At 55.3% G+C, this 18,544-nt stretch overlaps 4 protein-coding genes across 4 annotated transcripts; 2 read left to right on the top strand and 2 right to left on the bottom strand.

Moving 5' to 3' along the window:
• Nucleotides 1–175: 175 nt before the first annotated feature.
• MONBRDRAFT_36818 (uncharacterized protein) lies at nucleotides 176–5,184 on the top strand (the record flags this gene model as incomplete). The annotated part of the gene is made up of 16 exons (XM_001745299.1): nucleotides 176–340; nucleotides 588–749; nucleotides 847–927; nucleotides 1,033–1,097; nucleotides 1,213–1,273; nucleotides 1,353–1,481; nucleotides 2,077–2,235; nucleotides 2,340–2,432; nucleotides 2,830–2,925; nucleotides 3,055–3,195; nucleotides 3,717–4,013; nucleotides 4,122–4,233; nucleotides 4,322–4,548; nucleotides 4,667–4,768; nucleotides 4,856–4,943; nucleotides 5,031–5,184. 16 exons carry the CDS (start codon nucleotides 176–178, stop codon nucleotides 5,096–5,098), a joined length of 2,046 nt encoding a protein of 681 aa, XP_001745351.1. The 3' UTR covers nucleotides 5,099–5,184.
• A 3,106-nt stretch (nucleotides 5,185–8,290) lies between these two features.
• Nucleotides 8,291–11,525, bottom strand: MONBRDRAFT_36817 (uncharacterized protein; the record flags this gene model as incomplete). The annotated part of the gene is made up of 13 exons (XM_001745140.1): nucleotides 8,291–8,306; nucleotides 8,437–8,524; nucleotides 8,670–8,741; nucleotides 8,830–9,142; nucleotides 9,248–9,363; nucleotides 9,459–9,570; nucleotides 9,705–9,957; nucleotides 10,059–10,299; nucleotides 10,435–10,592; nucleotides 10,712–10,941; nucleotides 11,045–11,109; nucleotides 11,186–11,306; nucleotides 11,466–11,525. 13 exons carry the CDS (start codon nucleotides 11,523–11,525, stop codon nucleotides 8,291–8,293), a joined length of 1,845 nt encoding a protein of 614 aa, XP_001745192.1.
• Nucleotides 11,526–11,754: 229 nt separating this feature from the next.
• On the top strand, nucleotides 11,755–13,688 carry MONBRDRAFT_24861 (uncharacterized protein; the record flags this gene model as incomplete). Its single annotated transcript, XM_001745298.1, has 5 exons — nucleotides 11,755–11,868; nucleotides 11,951–12,061; nucleotides 12,142–12,647; nucleotides 12,778–13,229; nucleotides 13,345–13,688. The coding sequence occupies 5 exons, from the start codon at nucleotides 11,755–11,757 to the stop codon at nucleotides 13,686–13,688; spliced, it is 1,527 nt and encodes a 508-aa protein (XP_001745350.1).
• Nucleotides 13,689–14,201: 513 nt separating this feature from the next.
• On the bottom strand, nucleotides 14,202–18,329 carry MONBRDRAFT_7669 (uncharacterized protein; the record flags this gene model as incomplete). The annotated part of the gene is made up of 9 exons (XM_001745139.1): nucleotides 14,202–14,810; nucleotides 15,767–15,896; nucleotides 16,094–16,199; nucleotides 16,286–16,400; nucleotides 16,506–16,560; nucleotides 16,770–16,884; nucleotides 17,279–17,349; nucleotides 17,467–17,803; nucleotides 18,233–18,329. The coding sequence occupies 9 exons, from the start codon at nucleotides 18,327–18,329 to the stop codon at nucleotides 14,202–14,204; spliced, it is 1,635 nt and encodes a 544-aa protein (XP_001745191.1).
• Nucleotides 18,330–18,544: the final 215 nt, after the last annotated feature.

The raw sequence follows: 18,544 nt of genomic DNA, 5'->3' as shown, positions 1-18,544 counted from the left end.
TGAGAAGCTGGCGCTATAGAAGCAAGTGGCGCACAGCCCGGGTACGGGAAAGAGCAGAGGGTCGCTCATCATGCCTTGAGCGGAGGGACAGGCTAGGTTGATCCACACGCACCGGGCCGTGGCTCGTCGTGGGTGTCCGGAACGCTGAGCATCACAGCGACGAGTGAACTCAACCATGGATGAGGATGACGATCTTCTTGCGGAGCTCGAGGCGGAGCTCGAGTCGGCCCCTGACACAGGGCCAGATGCTCGAGCAGATGAAACGAGCCTGGCGACCCAGGCCGCCATGGCGGCCATTCCACAATCGGGGGTCTCCACGGAAGAGTTCATTCGCCTCCAGGTCCGTTGTGCATGGCACCGCTTGCGACGAGCCGCCACCAGTCCGTGCGTCTTGGGGCCGGTCTCGCCTGGGCTGACGTTGATTTGCTCGCCTTGAAACGTATAGCAACAACTCGCTGAACTTAAAAACCAGCTTTTCGACGCCAAAGAGCGTGAGAAAAAGTACCGAGATCACGTGCGTTGTTGGAGAAACTCACGTCCACACCGCCCTTGATCACAGCACAGCTGATACCCATCACGTTGCATAGATCCAACGGCAGCGCGCCGAAGGCACAAACAACCGCTCGTCTCGTCGCAGTGAAATGCTGGGCAACATGTTCCGACGCGGACGTTCCCAATCCAACGCGTCCGTGTCAGAGAGCCCGGCGCCAAGTGTGAAAGCAGTACCACCCGCCGAGCTTGAAGCCAAAGTACGCGCCCTACCGATCATGAGACCTCCATTGAACCTTCATCACGACCACTACTCTGGTGCCGCGTACTCATGCTAAACCGCAACCCAATGAGTAGGACAAGGAAATAGAAAAGTTGAAGCAGAGGGCGCAGCAGCTCGAGGAGGAAGTCGGCTTGCACAAGGAATCCAAGGACCAGGTGTGGGTCGATGTTCTCTTCTCTCAATGTTGTGACGGCGCAAGTTTAGCACTCACTGATTTCGCGGGGTGCATCCTCCTTCCTCCCTGACGCATGCGGGCGCAGCTCCTGCGGCAAGTGAAAGCACTCCAGCTGGATTTGGATGATCAGCGGCGCGTCTACAAGCGCAGGTGAGTCGGTCTACCGCCTCTTCGTGAAGCCGCTCTAGTACAGCGAGCACCCCTGCGTGATCAGAGCACATGGCTGCTCATGCCAAACCGAACGGGGCCATTTTTTTTTCAAAAGTATGGCTGCCATCAATGAGAAAAACAGCAGCCTGCAGGCAGAAATCAAGCGACTTCAACAGGTGCGGCCAACGACTGTCCACGCCCAGCCGCCCGGTCAACCTGCTGACGATGAGGCGATTCTGTGGTTTGCATCTCTAGAACAATGTACATCTACTAGAGGAGATGGCTCGTGAGGAAACAAGCTCAGACCACATGAAGCCCACGCAAGGCCAGACGGCATCCGACTCCGCCCCGGGCGTGGCCAATCAGCCAGACAGTGATGCAACCGTAAGAACGACGAGTCAGCCTGAGTTGCCTACACAGCCACTTGCACAGCAGCCTTTGAGCGACTCAACTAGCACACACGAAGTGGCTGGGGATGTGGTCGAGCTGACGTCCCAACTCAAGCTCTCTCAACAGCGTGAACTCGAAGCCAATGAACAGGTGGGGGCTTGCGATCTAGCTCGTGCAGACTAGAGGAGCTCCGACTCTCTTACTCCTTGCACACCATTCAAACGACTTGCGTGCTCGCTCCTATCTTCTGTGTTTTGGGAGATGCAGCTGTCGTCATGCCAGCAAGATCTCGAGATACTGCAACAAAAAGTTCAACGTTTGCAACAGGATCACTTGGTGGGTTGCCTGGCATTTAAACCACGTATCGTTCAGCTCGCCTTGAACTTTCGCTCACCCGGCGGTTTTTTTTTTGTTTGTGCTTAAACCTATCGCTGACCACATGCGGGTATTCACGTGTATAGGGTGAAGTGGAGGATGTTCAGACACTGCGAGATCAGCTGCGGCTGGTGCGCATGCCGAGCCTTTTGAGCCCCGAGCGTGCTCAGATGGGTGTTGCCTCACTTCTGTAACATCTGGGTCTACATTGCAGGCACAAGAGGAGGCGGAGCAGCGCAAGGGGACTGTACGCGAGTGTGAAAGCACCATCAAGCAACTCAAAGCAACAGCCGACCAAGCCCGCACAGACCTCGAGGTTGCGCAGGGTGACGTAGCTGCACTTCGTCAAGAGATTGTCGACCTCAAACTTAGGGTACGACTCTGTTCTCGCCGTCACAAGCGCAGGGCACCAAGGGATGAATCTTCCATGACGGATAGAGCAGAGCCTGGTCATGTAACCCGAGACTTTGCTTCTAGGCGGACTGGGCCACCAACAACTTGGAGGAAGCACGGCAAGATGCTGGCAGTGCACGTGACGCCATGCGCAAAGCGCAGCAAGAGATCAAAGCGGTGTGTGTGTGTGTGTGTGTGTGTGTGTGTGTGTGTGTGTGTGTGCCCTTAACCTTTGCTACATGAGCTTTACGGCAATGATCTTCATGCAAGTTGAGGGTGGCGGAGGGAGGTGTATGTGCCACGCAAGGCCACGCGTCCTCACTTGCTACCTGCCGGCGCGGATTGCCTCTGCTGATATGGAAACAGCTGAAGAGCGAAGGCAAGGCGAGTGGCTCTGCACACGCCAAAGCGCTGGCCGACAAGGGCAAAGAATGTACAAAGGTGCGCGCGTGTTGCTGCTTTCAATTAAAAAAATCAAGGCTTGAATGAAGGTTGGGTCTGGAATGCACAAAGATTCAGGCCCGCTCATGGTGGCGCTGACTCACAAGCGCTCATCGCTACTGTTGAACTGCAGCTGGAAAAAGAAGTACAGCGTTTGCGAACTGCCCTGGATAAGGAGCAGAAAGCCATGGCTGATCGCTTGGACACTTTAACCAAAGCCAAAAGCGAGGTACGTACTCAAAGGCGGTTGCAGTTGCAGTGCCAGTCGGGCTGTCACTGGTGGTGTTGGAGCAGGGCATGCTGCTTCGGCCAGTACAACACGCCATCATCATGATGACCGCGATTGTTCATCATGTAGAGTCAAGCGTTGGCCAGCCGACTCGCAGAGTTGGAGCAAAAACACGAGAGCGTTGTGGCTGAAAAAAACAGCCTCGTTCAGCACAACAGTCAGCTCAAGACGACGTTAGAGGATATGCGGCTGCAACTGGACCAGACACAGGTTGGCAGGTCCATGTCGCATGACGCGACTCATGGTCTGGCTCTGCAAACAAGTTTAGTGAAAAAAGGCCTTGAGGACTGACAGATATGTTGATGGGCGCAGGCAGTGACACAAGAGCTTGAGCAGGAGCGTGCGGCGCGGCACGCGCTGGAGCGAGAGAGTGAAATGCTTTTGACTGCAAGTCAAAAGTGAGTCGATGGTGTTGTATTATTTGTAGCAGATACCACGGTCGCTTGATGCTTCATTTGGCATGTTTTTGATGTTGTGCTGTGTGGCGACTGCGGTAGGAGTACGGACTCCATTACTGGCATGAAGGCGCGATTGGCCACGCTGGAGGCGACGGAGCAACAGCTTTCTGCTGAGTTACAGGAAGCACGTTCTCTTTTAACGACGCGAGATGCGGATCTTGAGGCGCTGGAACAAGAGGTGAGGGGTTATTCCTCTAGGGCACGTGCTGTGTTACATCAAGATGCGGATGGCGGGTTTGCTTCTGACTGGGGTATCCTTGGAATAATTCGCAGAGAGAGAGTTTGCAAGAGCAACAGACAAAACTGCAGGAGCAGCTTGCCGAGTTGGAACAGGCCTTGGAAGACATGACACAGGCAAAGGCCGAATTGGCCCTCGCGCTGGAGGACGAGCGAGCCTCAGCCACTAGCGAGGCGACTTACCTGACAGGACAATTGAATGAGGAGCTGCAACAGCGGCAAGACATGCAGCAAAAGCTTCGCGATTTGGAGGAGTCTTTGCGTTTGCAGCAGAAGAAGCATGCTCATACGACGCGCGACATGGCCAAGCAATTGTCGCAGGCGCAGAAGAAAGTGCGTATGTGTGTGTGTGTGCGCGCGCGCGTGCGCCTCTACCAGTTTGCTGATGTGCATCATCTGGGGTGCGTTTGGTCTTCTGATGATGAACGGGTATGCACCTAGTTGGCTTCGCTGAGTCGACAGCCCGAGGAAGATGCACAGAGCGTGGCCTCGACTGGCTCCATGGTGGACGAGCCCCTGCATTCACCTTCCAATAGCTCCATTCATAGCCGAGGTACGGCGAGGTACATGTATGGCACTTCGATGCGGTAACAAGAATGCGCCAGGCCCAGATGCTTATTGATACGCGGGCAATGAAACAGACATGAACTCTATGGGAGGCATGGGCCCGACCGTGAGCATGCTTCCAGCGACGCCTGAGCCATTGCAGCCGGCACCGCGGACGGCAGAAGTGTCCACAGCCCCGTCGGGGTTGGCTTCGCTGTTTGGCAGTCGGCGCGCGGGTGAGAAAGGACAGCCCGGCCAGCGTTTACAGGCCAAGGTCGACTTTCTCGAGTCTCACGTCAACGAGCTCACTGAAAGCATCAAGGTTTGTCGGACTATCCATGGTGTACACCGCTTTCGTGCTAAGTGGTGCCGCCTCGAGGTGAGATGACTGACCCCGATACAATGTCGGTGATGGCTGGCTGGTTCGATGTGTGCGCCAGAACAAGAACAAACTCTTGCAACAGTACTTTCTGCGAGAGAAGATGGGTCATCTGGCATCGCCCTCGACGGGCGCGTCGCAGCCCCAAAGTAGTAGTGCCTCGGTGAGCTTGAAGCCCGGAAAGCCCAAACTGCCGCTTTAGCTCGAGATTGGAGCTTACGTGGTATGGTGCCTGCGCATGGCGTGGTAGGCTCGCTTTAAAGCGCTGTTGGGCGCGAATTTGCAGCAGCAGCATCAACAGGCCGTGACCCAAGAGGCCATGGCCAAGCTGCAGGAGGGTAGGTTCTGGGTTCCTTCCATCCACTCCTTTTCCCGTCGATTTGTCCCACTCACTGACTGTGAATGCACATGCCTGCACACCATAGTCCTGGAAGACACCATGCTGCAAAACATTGCACTCAAAGAGACGATCGACGCCCTGACGAAAGCTTGACAAATTGATAGCGCGCTTCACTTTTTCATCCCACTAGCGGCTGAGCGATCAACAGCTTTGATATAGAATTGATGTGCAGCACGCCGAGTACCCGAGAGGACTTGAGCGCGCCGACGCGTAGAGTCAACGAGAAGACCCGTAGCACACATCATAGCACAAATTGACCCGTCGTACAAATCAAACAGGAACAAACAGTCGAGCTGCAGAGGAAGACTGATCACATTGGCTGCCATCAGCAAAAAAAAAAAAAGTTAGGCAGGCCTCCTCCTGTCCGGCCAAAAAAAAAAACGATCGTTGGAGTCATCGGGGATTGAACCCGAGACCTTCCGCATGCAAAGCGGACGCGCTACCACTGCGCCATAACCCCCCTCGACCGAGTAAGCGACAGCCGAAATATACAAAGCCATATAAACTGATCATACTCCAAAAAGTCCTCAAAATGCTCTCAAGCTGCTGAAGAACAAAAAAGAAATCGAGTGGAGTCATCGGGGATTGAACCCGAGACCTTCCGCATGCAAAGCGGACGCGCTACCACTGCGCCATAACCCCTTTCGAGTTGTTGTAAGTTTTCGTGATATTTTATAATATAAATGAATAAGATATTGAGGCTGTGAGAGAAAAAAAAAAGACACCTCCACAACAACAGTTGAAGAAAACGAAAAGAACTGCAAAAAAAAAAAATAATCATGGAGTGACGGGGGATCGAACCCCGGACCTTCTGCATGCGAAGCAGACGCGCTACCACTGCGCTACCACCCCAGTTCAGATAAGATTATTTAACGCTACTATCACATATAAAGCAGCTTCAACAATGAATGCACGAAACGTAAGCCATTCAGAATGTCAGCAAAATGATTGAGTAGTGCAAAAAATTCATGGAGTGACGGGGGATCGAACCCCGGACCTTCTGCATGCGAAGCAGACGCGCTACCACTGCGCTACCACCCCAGTACGCTTATGTAGTCTTGGAAGAAAAACTCTATATAAAAAAAATCAGTCATTCTGGCTGAGACGGCTATTGTTCAATCTGCTTGTCCAGTTTCTCATCTTCATCATGTCGATGCTCGTGACGGCGGATGATGGCGGCTACAGTGCGAGTCGGGACGCTGCCATTGCCGAATGCGTGCGTGTAGGGGTCGTGCGGAATGTGTCTCTACTTGTAAATGGAGTCAGCTTTGGGCAACAGCTCTTCACTGGTGCCTGCTTGGGCCTCCACTTCAATTTGACCGAGGGCAAACCTGTTTGTGGGGCGGCAGCGCTGCCGCGGCTTGTGGGTGGCGGGGACGGCCTGTTCCGGGGTAAGCAAGGTCTTTTTGATTACGTGAAGCGCCTGTCAGACAATACTGCGGCCATGCTGGAGTTGCAGCGTGAGGTTGTGGCTGAGCTGGAGCAGCAGTATGCACGCTTCAGTGCAACTATTGGTCATCCGCCCCGTTATTTGGATGGCCACAACCACATCCAGGTCTTTCCCGGTATCCACGGCGCCATGCAAGATTTTTGCCGGGTGCGACAGCTGCCGTTGCGCTGGCCCGAGCCCAATCCCACGGAATCGGTTGCGAGTCTCTCGCCCTATCTTCGACAAGTCGCTGTCTGGGCAATCGCCCATCGTGATCATGAGGTTTTGTCAACTCGTGCCTTCCTGGGTCTGACCCTGATGGGTCCTGCGCTCAACTTGGAAGGAATTCTTCAACAACTCGATCAGTGTCGTGATGCGCAGCGCGCCCTCGCGCTGCAGCCTCAAGATCGTTCCTTTTCCATTGAGCTCATGACTCATCCTGGCCAGCCCCGGGCAGAACCTGACGAGCCTGCCGGATGTCATGGTCAGGTGCGGTGGCATGCTCTCAAAGGCCCTGACTAGTTGCACCAACCTCACTTCTTACAACCATGACCGTGCGCGTGCATAGATACCCGATGATTTCAGCCAAAGCTCAGACCGATTGCACGAGGCTCACTGTTTACAGGCCATGAGCGTGGCTCTCCCTGCTGCCTTGCGGGCGCGGGGCCTGCAGCTTGTCGGCTGGGATCAGCTGCAGCCTCCAGCTTGACTGCATCGGCGTTCTCATGGGTTACAAACTGGTCAAAGTCGAGGCTGCCCGCTTAAGATCAAGGGCTGAAGCCGCTTTTGCGCCGGGGAAGGGCCGTCATGGATCAATTTGCACAAGCGAAAACCGACGGCATCGACTTGATGCTGGTCAGCCAATTTGCACCAACTTGGACCTGAACGGGCAAGCCTGTATCAGTTGATGCATCGTAGAAGTGGGCAGGTCGTGGCTTTCGCGTTGATCTAATGTCCAACGGCAAGGGCACTGTTGCAGGCGGTATGTAGCTAAGCCGTGGACACAGTCGGGAAGGTTTCAATGACCGTCTCAGCACCGGTGCTGCGCACCATGAAGACCTTGGCCTACTCAGGTGAAGCACAGATGCGAGGACCGTGAGGGGGTGACAAGCAGGAAAAGTGAAGAGTAAAACAAGGGCAAGCGCCATGACTGCTTGTGCTTTTTGCTTTTATCGAAAAAAAGGCTGATCGGCACTATCAACTCGGGCCTTGCTGTTTGCTTCCGTACGGCTGGCGGTGTCCCATCGCATACCTGACTGGGATCACCCTCGTGCACGACAAGTTGGTAGGTGCCTGGCGTGGCGATGCGGTCACCGCTCTCCGGGGCCACCAAATTGAAGTGGGAAGACTTGAGTTCAAACCTGAGCATGCCCAGGCGATCATACATGAGTGCAGCAAGGCCAGTTGGGGAAAACCATCGGATGATCCGAGCTGCGAATACGTACGGCACAATCGTCTTCGCGCCCGCAGCCAAATGTACGCGCTGGAAGCCGATCAACTGCTGGATGAGCTATCAACGTGCCAGGTACCCACCGCGCAGAGTGAGTAGCGAGAAATACGCTCGCCCGGACAAGGGGGGTCTGATTTGGTACTTCAGCTTCCACTCTTGTTCCAACAGGACATGGCGCCTCGTACCGGGTGCTGGCGCACATCCAAGCTATCTGGCACCATGTAGAACTGCAGCACGGTGTCACCCGTTTTGTTGCCGGTGTTGGTCACCTAGGGTACGGGAAGCGTAGGATTGTGTCGGGTCAAAAACACTTCTGGGCCAGTATGGATGCCCCAGCAGGCGTGCGCAACGAACGGTAAAGTTGAATGTCTCAGACAAGTCTTGGTTGCCAGTCACAAAGTCAAAGTTAAAAGTGGAAGGCCCTGTGAAAGAGAAGGAAGTGTAGCTCAAGCCCCAGCCAAAAGTCCTGTAAATCCCCACACGTCACCGCAGCCAGATCAAGTGAGAGCCATGGGCTAGAGTTCCTGCTACAATGAAGTTGTTCATACATACCACAGCGTTTCGTTCTTGTAGTAGCGATAAGTCCGCCCGGGCCCGCTGGTCATCTCCATGTCGGACATGTTGATCCAGTTGATGTAGTCTGCGGGGTAGACAGTGTAACTGAGTTTGCCTAAGGATTATGAAAGAAGGCAAGAGAAGCACGCTTCGTGGGTGAGTCATGTTCAGAGTAGTATTTGCAAGCCATCGGTTCTGCACAGCAACGCGATATCCATCGCCTAGCTTACCGCCGAGGTGCTCGTTCTGGCCGGTCAGTGTCTGAGCAATGGCCGTGCCACCGTAAAAGCCTGGGTAGCCAGCTGCGCACAGGCATGACAAGGGGTTCAAGGTCAGCGGACAGGATCAGTAGACTGAGCATTTCATGACGGGGAAAGCCATGCGGCGCACCCTCAATGATGGCATCAGCCTGTTGCTTCTCATTCTCAATGGCCAGCATGCCACCATTCAGAAGCACGATCACGGTGGGCTTGCCAACAGCAAAGATGGCACTGGCCAGTTGGTGCTGGCACTCTGGGAGATCAATGCTTTTGCGATCATTGGACTCTGCCTCGATCGACTCGTCGATGCCCAGCATGAGGACGGCAACGTCAGCAGCGGTGGCCACTGACACTGCCTCGTCAATGTGGGACTGGCTACACGTGGTGACGTTGGTGCCTGGAGCATAGGTCACGGCATCGGTACCAAGGATGGAAACAAGTGCCTACACGTCACACGGCAAGATTCACAAACGAATCAGGCACACAACAGAGGCAGGCTGTGCGGTTGCGTCCCTTCTTTGTTTGGGTCGCAGTATTTGGTGACATACATCGTGGGGGCTGACCACGCAGTCAAAGTTGTTGTCGGGGCAAAGTTGGCCGAGGTAGTTGCCCACCATGTCCTCCTGAGCCTTGGCGTGTGGGCCAATCAAAGCCACCTTGGTATCTGGGTGCCGAAATGTAACAGGGCGCATTTAAGACCAGATTGCCATCTAGATGGACATTGTTATCTTTGTTTGCGATGGCACGGCAGGTACTGACTCGAGGCGAGGGGGAGCACGTTGTTCTTGTTCTGAAGCAGTACCATGCTTTCGAGGGTGTGGAGCATGTTAGTAGCTCGCGAGGCATTGGTATTAACTGCGGCCAGCGGAACCTGAGGATGGAGGTGATCCAATGTGTGATGAAGATTGAGACGAGTGGTCGAGGCCAAAACGCAAGGCAGGCACGAGGGCGCAGTGTGTATTGTGTCAAGTTGTGGCGCGACGGATCGATACAAGCTGGACGTACGTGCCAGTACGACTGATTCTCAACGGGGTCAAAGAGACCCAGCTCAAAGCGCAAACGAAGCGTGTTGCGCAAGGCATTATCGACATCTTCCATGCGACAATGCCCCTCGGACACGCCCTGTAGCAGTGATTTCATGTAGACGGCACCACTGTCAATGTCCGTCTGCCCGTCGCGGATGGCAGCACAGGCCGCCGTTGCCCAGGAGGGCGTATACTTGTGGTTGTCGGAAATGTCTTCTACCGCACCAGTGTCACTGGACCAAAGCACAAGCAATTTGAGAGGCATGGGTGCATCATCAGGACGAGGGATCGGGCCGTTTGCGCCGAGTATAGGCGAGCGCTTGTGCTTGGGTACCTTGAGACATAGCCGTCAAATTTCCATAGATCACGAAGGACGGTGCGGAGGAGCGGGTGGGCGCAAGTGGGAATGCCATTGACGGCGTTGTAGCTGCACATGACACCCTTGGCCTTGCCCTCGGTCACAGCGACGCGAAAGGCAGGCCAATAGGTGTCCATGAGAGAGAAGTTGGAGACAATGGCATTGAAGTTGTGGCGCGTTGCCCCATCGCTGTCCTCAAGGCTGTATGCATCCCAATCTATCAGAGGACCCCCAAGCGTCAAGGAATGAGGGTCAAAGACCGCAAAGAATCAAACGGTTTCATACACCAGCCCGACTCTTGATCAAGCCGCATCCGGTGTACGGGCTGGTGCGCGACCGGGCGCGCGCTTACGCTTGAGGGTGACAATTGCTTGGAGATAAGTATCGTCATCGCCTTGCAGGCCAAGGGTGTAAGCCTTGCCGAATTGACCATTCATGAAGGGATCCTCGCCCGGCACTTCCTGGTTGCGGCCCCACAGGGGACTACGAGCAATGTTGATATTGGGAGACCTGTGTGTGCACGGCAAGCTGGTGAGCGCTGGCCAGTTTAAAGATGGGGTGAGGCCACAGTGGCAGCCAAATATGATCCGTGCTCTGCTCAACGCGACAGAAAGATGGCTTTCCCGTACCAGGTATCCAGGCCAATATGCGGGCGTCCAGACCAAGTTGAGGCTTCAACGGCACCGGCCAGCCAGAGCGCGCGCGTCTCGACGCCAATGATGCGGCCAAGCTCCAAGTAGGCCGAGTAGTTCCAAGTGAAACCATAGTTGACTGGGTTGGGAAAGCTGGTTGGGCAATACACGGTGCCATCGTCATCCTTGATGCAGGATGACTGAACGCCATGGATCGCGTTCATGCCCTGCTCATGTGCGTGCGAGGTTGAGGATGTCATGAGTCAAAAAGGGTGCATAGCTCCTCAGTGCTTCTTCGTCGGGGCATCCTTGTCATACCCACAGACTCACCCAGTCATACTCGGGCAGGCCAATGCGGGACACGTTGCCCGGAGGGCCGGGGCTACCACCACCACCTAGTGATATCGGGGAGGTGCCGAATGACATGGCGTTGTCGGTCCAGATAGCATGCGGCACACACAGACTACACACCTTCGCGGGCGGTCAGCAGCGGCGGCTTCTCGTCATCGTGAATCAGTGAGATGAGCGACTGCATCCACCCAATGGGCACGCGAAACATGGTCAAGCAATGGGGTGAGCGCCAGCCGGGTTGCTGGTAGAGTGTTTGGGTTCAGATTTGCTTGGCACGTCGTACCGTGACACGATCTTCAATGGTCAGCTGGGTGTTGCAAAAGTCATAGGCATCATGGGGGGGCAGACAGGCACGAGTATCCATGGTCACAGTATTGCGATCCAAAGTCTGCGCGCGCACATGGGCCAAGAGGGCCCACAGCACGGCCACCCGAGCCGGCCACCGCCACTGGCTTGCCATGGTTCACTGAAAAAGAGAAAAAAAAAAATGAGCAAACGAGAGGCAGCAATAACCTTTCAGATCTACGACAGTTACTCATCACTCTAATCCCTTATCAATACCTTTAGCATCAGCCGACATCTGCAAAAGAACCATCATCTCCAACAATAGCAGAAACAGCCAATCTCGGAGCCAATGTCAGCATTATTTGTCAGACGATCCAGCACGAATCGAGGACACACGGGGAGCGATGGCGGCGGCGGCGGTGGAGGGGGAGCGATGGCAGAGCCCGTTGGCGCGATTGTTGCAGGCGCTGCCGCTGGGGCAGGGGTTGTTGGTCGTGGCCAATGTGGCGGGGGGCAAGGTTTGTGCCGTGAAGGATCTGTATTTTGGGCCGTTATTGTCGGTGACCGACCTTGACTTGGCTTGCTCAATGCCGCTGCCAGACAACCGCCGTCCGCGCCCTGCTGCGCTCCCGACCCGACCTGCCAGCGACCCTCTGGTTGGACCTCAAGGAACAGCACCGAACGGCCGATAATCTTCTTCTTACTATCGAGGTCGGATGCCTTGGCCACCTGCACTCCTGCCTCGCTCCAATTTGGTCGGTGTTCGCTCGCCTCACTCTCACGCATCGCAGGAGGCGCTTAAGACAGCGGACGACCCACCACGAACCTTGGTTCTGGACGACCTTGACTACACAGTTTCGACGGTCGAGGAGCAGGCACGGCTGGCCGCTTTGCTACTTCGTCTCCCGCCTGGATGGATCTGCTTGGCAACAGCTACCCGACCAGCCCGCATCGCCAAGCCCCTTCTTGAGGTGCCATGTCTGCAACGCTGTATTCAAGCGCCGCCGCTGACCTTTGTGGACCGTGCCAGTTTCTTCCAAGCTGCCCTGCACAACATCAGCATAGCTCAGCAACTAGCGCAGCATAGTCCTGGGTTTAATCTGCTCGACCTCACCCGTCTACTCGGCACCTACCATCTGGCGGCGACCCTGCACCCAGAGGCCGCCAAGATGCCCGAGGCATCACCCGGGCAAGCTGGCGTGGATTTAGTCGCGCTGGCCAGCTCAAAGCTTCGCTCCATCACCGTGGGTTCTGCAAAGCTCATTCATCACCGCCGCCCGTGGCAGACCATTCGTGGGTATGTGCCCCCTACTTTTCGTCAACGTTGCATTCCTTGGCCCCTTGGCCTTTGAACCTCTCCTCCCCACACGGGTTGCGTTGGCTCACGCGGCCTGCTGTTTGACCGGGACACCCATCGCAAACGCTAGATACGACGCTCTGCATCAGCGCTGCAGCGAAGTGGCTCGCATGCTGGCGACACAAGCTGAGACACCACCCTCAGGCCTTTTACTCTCTGGCCCATCGGGCAGTGGCAAGACTGCATTGGCCGAATGTTTGGCCACGGCCAGCGGTCTGCCGTGTCTCAGCGTTAATGCCGTGGAACTACTCAGCCCCTATCTAGGTGAAACCGAGGGCAATATTCGTCGCTGCTTTGCTGCAGCAGCGGCGGCACAGCCTTGTATCCTTTTTCTTGACAACGTGGACGTTGTGGGCCATTCGCGCGGCGGAGCAACCAGCGAAGCAACCAGCGGCGTCGAGGCGCGGGCGCTCAGCCAGATGTTAAATGAAATGGATGGGATCGAAGGTCGCTCCCAAGTCTTTTATCTCGGCACCACTCGCCAAGCCCCAGCAGACTTGGACTCGGCCCTGCTTCGCCCAGGTACCTACTCGCATGGCAACAGGCGCTGAGCCAAGGCAATGCCACAGGCTCACGCACGGCCCTGTTGATGTTCAAATGTTCATGTTCACGCCTTTTCTTGTGTCTGCTGGTGCAGGGCGATTCGAGGTTTGTGAAGTGATTACTCGGCCAGGGCCAGACGATGTTCAGTCTATCATCCGAGCGACCCTGGGCCCAACCATTACACTTGCCGAGGCTGTTCTCCCAGAGCTGCTGCGCGTCTTGCAGAGCGCCCCTGATTTGACTGCTGGTCACGTGGCCGCCTGTTGCTGGGAGCTGCAGCAGGAACTACACCGACATTCGTCCCAGGCGGAAAAGGAGCAGGCAAACAAAACAACCCCTGCTCACGAAATCACTCTGCCGGTGTTGAGCCCCGTGTTGCAGCGCTGGCAAAGGTTCCATAGCCCTCTGGCCCAAGCCGACTTCTTCCCGCGCGACTGAGTAGTTGATAGCAAGACCTGGGCTTGGGGTTGGATAAATCGAATTCAGAGCGAAAAAAGAAATAAAATGAAAAAAGACGATAACAACTCTAACTTATCACTCATTCCCGCAGTGAGAGGGCTGGTGAATCGATTTGCGAGGCCCTTCAAGTCCGAGGCTGCACAATCCACAGCTCCTGACGAGGTATGACGTTGGGCATGTGACAGCGTGCACGCGGTTATGAGTGCAGTGCACAGTGGGCAGATTTTAAGGCACCTTCACATCAGGCCACCCCACACACCAGTTCAGGCGCGCGGTCCCATCCGCGGACGTGCGATGGAATTGTTGCCGGCTCGAGCTGACGACTCTTGAAGCGCGGGCTTGCCAAAACTGCAGCTTCCAAATGCTCATAATTGGGTGCACCGACATCCAGTCGATCAAGCAGGAAGTTGATGCTGGGCCATGTGCACAAGCCGCAGTTACAATAAGTCACTTCCCACAGTAGCGCTGATCCCCGTCCCCTGTCACACGCTCTCAACAAGCGCGTCCCGGTAATTGCATGACGCACCGCTTCTCAACGGCAAGATAACAACATGTGGCCAAATTCTGTTCGAACAGGGATGCCAACAAGTCGGCAAAGGCGTAGGTGGCATCGTCGAGATACGCCACTGCGGATTGGGGGACGGTCGAACATTCGAGTAAGGCATTGGTGCGCGAGGAAAGCATGTATGTGGGCAACAGCGTACCATCGGCCGCCAGCACAACCGCTGGATGAGCGCGGAGCACGGCCGTGTCAGCGGCCGTCCAGTCAAACTGGGTGGGGCGGCATACGCGCTTGGCCGGCGGATGCAAGGCTTCAGCTTGATTCGTCAGCGACCGTGGAGGGCACAGCCAGTTCACATCGCGTACATGGACATGCGTCTTGCTTGGGTCCCAGAGTGCTTCATTGAGTGTAACATTGCGGATCAAATTCGCCAAGACGCGTTCACCAATGTCCGTGGCATAAGCGGCTCGGGCACCCAGCGCAGCGGCCAGCAGGGTGCATAGGCCCGTACCCGCACCCAGTTCCAAGATTGTTTGACCAGCCACGCACTCGGGTTGGCTCAATAGATGGTCACAGAGGAGGAGCGCACCACCCCAGACCTGTAAACCAACCTCGGATACTGTGCTTGCCGCATGGCAGGCGATATTAAACACCCAGTCCGGCTTGCGCGCCGCTGGCGTGCGAGTGGGCCAGAACTTTAGACGTAAACGTTGGTGGCCTGGTGATGGCGACTGCTCCAAATTGTCAAGAAGCTGCCGTTGTGATTCCGACGCGACTCTATCCTCAGCCATCCCTGAAGCTCAGGCCCGACCACCTCTGACTCTCACAAGACTGCCACGCCTCGATCTTCCCAAGTGATGGTCATCCATCCGGTTTCATCTGAATGTGAAGCACGAAATTGGAATTGTGTGTGTGTGTTCAAGCTAAAGCTTTTTGTTGTTGAAATCATTGTTACAAGCAGTGCAGTGCAGATGGACTTTGGATGAGGATGCACCCCGAACAGGGAAGGTGACGAGAGGAACATGCACGCGCCTGTGCAGGCACAGTGATGAAGAAGCGGCCACACAGAGCGCTGCTGTCTGCACGGGTAAATAATGGCGTTGGATTACTACATCAAAAAAACCGTTTAGAACAAATTTCACGTGGAAAGAAAAATTTGGCAGAGCTAAAGGGACTACGGCCTTTGCGAGCGAAGAGCCCTTGACATACCAACGGAGACACGGACGCAAACACGAACATAGGTTGCGGAAACAAAAAATGAGGCGACTCGCTCAGAACGATCAACAAATCGATAATGGCCTGCCATGGCCAAATCGTAAACAGTGTGTCATCACAGAGGAGGAGGAGACACAGCAGATGACATGGCAGAGTTGGACCAAGATACTTGAACCTGCGGCACATCTTCTCAAGCCGTTGCCTTGGCGCGCTGCGCCCGCACGGTCAAGTATTTGTCCAGCATTTTCTACACCCACAAACATTCACCGAGAGGCAACAAGTGATTGCATCTCGGAGTGACAGGTCTGAGACAAGGCAGGCGTCTGCTTCCGCTTCGCACCTGAGCCCACTGCATGAGGCGCGCCGTGTCAGCAGGAAACTCGCGTGCATCCGTTCGCATCCGAAAGAGCCGAAGAAAACGTGTCAAATCTGCCACGATCGTCTCATATTTGGCTCGTCCAGCACTGGGTCTGCGGCACCACGATCAAGTTCCGAATTATCAGAGGCAAGGTTGAGTGACACAGAGCACATCGTCAGCCAGCACAATCCCACACTGACTCAACACAGCCACAAGCGTCAACGCTCCAGCTCATTAGCGGTGATTCGCAATGTCAACTCGAAGGCCAAATTAGGTTGGCTGTCAAAACAAACTCCCTGATGAACTCACGTCTGCTCGCGCTTATACTGCATTTCCTTGAGGATGACGGCAAAGGTTCCGCGATCAGGGCGAAGCGTGTCCAGCTGGCGGAAGATGTGAGTTGCTTGCTCGTCGTCTGGCCAAGAAAGCAGCGGGGTTCATGAAAATGGGTGGATTGACATGTACATCGTCTGAAAGGCCATAGGCCACCAGGTGACACACCCAACGTGGCCACGGGCACTGCATCGATTATGTGCTCGATCGTAGCGTCGGGAATGAGGTCAATGTCCAGCAGCTTGCGCGATTTGCCAGCTGCCTTGCGCATGGTCTGCTTCCACTGTTGTCATGATTGGGATCACAACAAACAAGAAGACCAGAAAGAGTGAATGCAGCCTTGTCGTTGCAACAAGGCTATGTTAGACCGTGCCCGACCAGACCATACCTGATTCCGGTCCTTGATGGAGACTGCTGTCACGTCATCGTAGTACATTCCAGGCCTAGAGAAGAAGATGCACTCGGTCAAACAATTCGAAAAACAAAACAAAAAAACATCGACAGAAACAGCAACAAAACGGCAACCGCGTGGTCCGTTCTGCTGCCTCGCCACTCCATCTCTCACGCTCATCCCCCTTGCTCCTTCATCTCCGCGCTATATGATTGAGCGAGCAGGCCATTTGTCTCCACTTCCGGATCGCACGAAACATACTGCGGAACAGCAGTCGCCGAGGTCGAAGCCACTGGCTCATCAAAGGAAGGGCCGGAGCCGCGAGTGTCCATCGGCACGGGGTTGAGTGCAATGCTGGTGGGGGCTTCAGCCACAACTGTGACAAATCAAAATGGTCGTGGCAGTGAGTTGGCCGAGCAGGTCTGCAGCTCACCCTGAGTCCAGGTCTTCAGATGCATGTATGGCCACAAGTGCGCAACGACATTACGCACATGCAGGGCGGAAGGTTTCTCCAACCAAGTCAAACTGTCGTTTACGTCGCCGCTCAATGCAGCACAGCACAAGGGCCAACAGAATCAAAAAACCCGCCACGCCACAACCAATAATAATGTAGAGCATCATGTCTACCCCCCACGAGGTTGACAAGAGCCGGACAGAGACACACAAAGCAGTGAGGTACGAGGCGTTGCTGCTTGCTGCTTGTTCAGGTCAAGTCGAGCTCAAAGCAGCAGCAGCAGCACAGAGGGGATGATGTCCGAGAGAGTGCGCACCGTCGTCGTTGTTCTTGCTTGATGCTTCAGGCACGGATCGGCAAAATTTGCCCTCGAGAGTACTGTTGTAGCTGTGCAACACGTTTTTTTTTCATGTCAGTGAGCACAAGCATGTGGAGGCAGACCCGCGTTGGCTGCTGGGGAGTGCAGGGTCGTGCAAAGGTCTCATGGCGGTCCAGTCAACTGACAGGCTGGTGCCATCCTTGGCTTTTGCTCGACATTCGTCTCCGCATACGCCATCGTCAAGTAGCTGCAGGAAAATCATGGCGTGTGAAAATTGGAAATGAGCTCTGTCAAAAGGAACAGCATGGGGGCAGCAGTAGGCAAGCGTCAAGCCTGGGTGTACTTTGGAGTATTCACAGCGAGCGCAGGCTGTGTTGTCTGAGGTGCATTCGATGCAGAAATCGCCACACTCGGGCTTGAGGGTGACACAATAGATTCGATCGCGCACGAGCCCGTCCGGGCAGTCGGCACGACATTCGCCCTCGTACACTACACCGATGCATTTGCCGGCGTTGCAAACGCCTAAATGTTGATTCGGGACAGGGTCGTTTGGTAAAACACAACACGTTTGAGGCAGGTCGAGTGACCAACGAGCAGGAAGGCGACAGCGGGCGGGGTTACGATTTGGTTCTCACCACCGCGACACACGTCGCCAATGGTCTTGTTATTGCCATCGTCACTGTTCACGTTCAGGGACAAGTTGAGCCAGGCCATCACAGGCGGTGCACAGCGAGCACGGGGCGCGCCAAGTGGTCGACACGAACGGACCATGCAGTGTTGTCTGGCACGGGCGTTGATCCGTTGACACAAGTGTCATCAGCGCGGCGAATGCGAGGTTGCATGACGTCTATTGTGGCCGGTCAAGCATTGTCCGGTCAAGACTGGTGTGCCCGTGCGCAGCACACGCAGGTTAGCTGTTCGAGAGGCCAAGCATCGCGGCAGCCATCGTACCAGCAGCGCTGAGCGGCCACGCCGCGACGTTGGTCGGCACCAAGGCCACCAGCACCAGCAGCGACCACATTGGCCACCGTCGCTCCAACCCCTCCATCCTAAAACACCACCTGCCTGCCACGCGCACACGCGCGCGCGTACAGCCCCCTTGAGAGCCCCTCCCTCTGCCTCCGCCCCCGTATCTCGTCGCAACAGCAATGCTCTGCCACAAACATAAAATTAAAATCCCCTCCTGTTTAAAAATCGTTTGAGTGAGAGAGAGAGAGTCTTTGAGAGAGAGTTTGAGAGAGTTTGAGAGAGAGTGAGTGAGAG

The sequence above is a fragment of the Monosiga brevicollis genome, genomic scaffold (assembly GCF_000002865.3).
Source record: "Monosiga brevicollis MX1 MONBRscaffold_8 genomic scaffold, whole genome shotgun sequence".
Lineage (NCBI taxonomy): Eukaryota > Choanoflagellata > Craspedida > Salpingoecidae > Monosiga > Monosiga brevicollis.
Note: the sequence above shows the minus strand (reverse complement) of the source record. Positions and strands in the feature narration are given on the sequence as shown.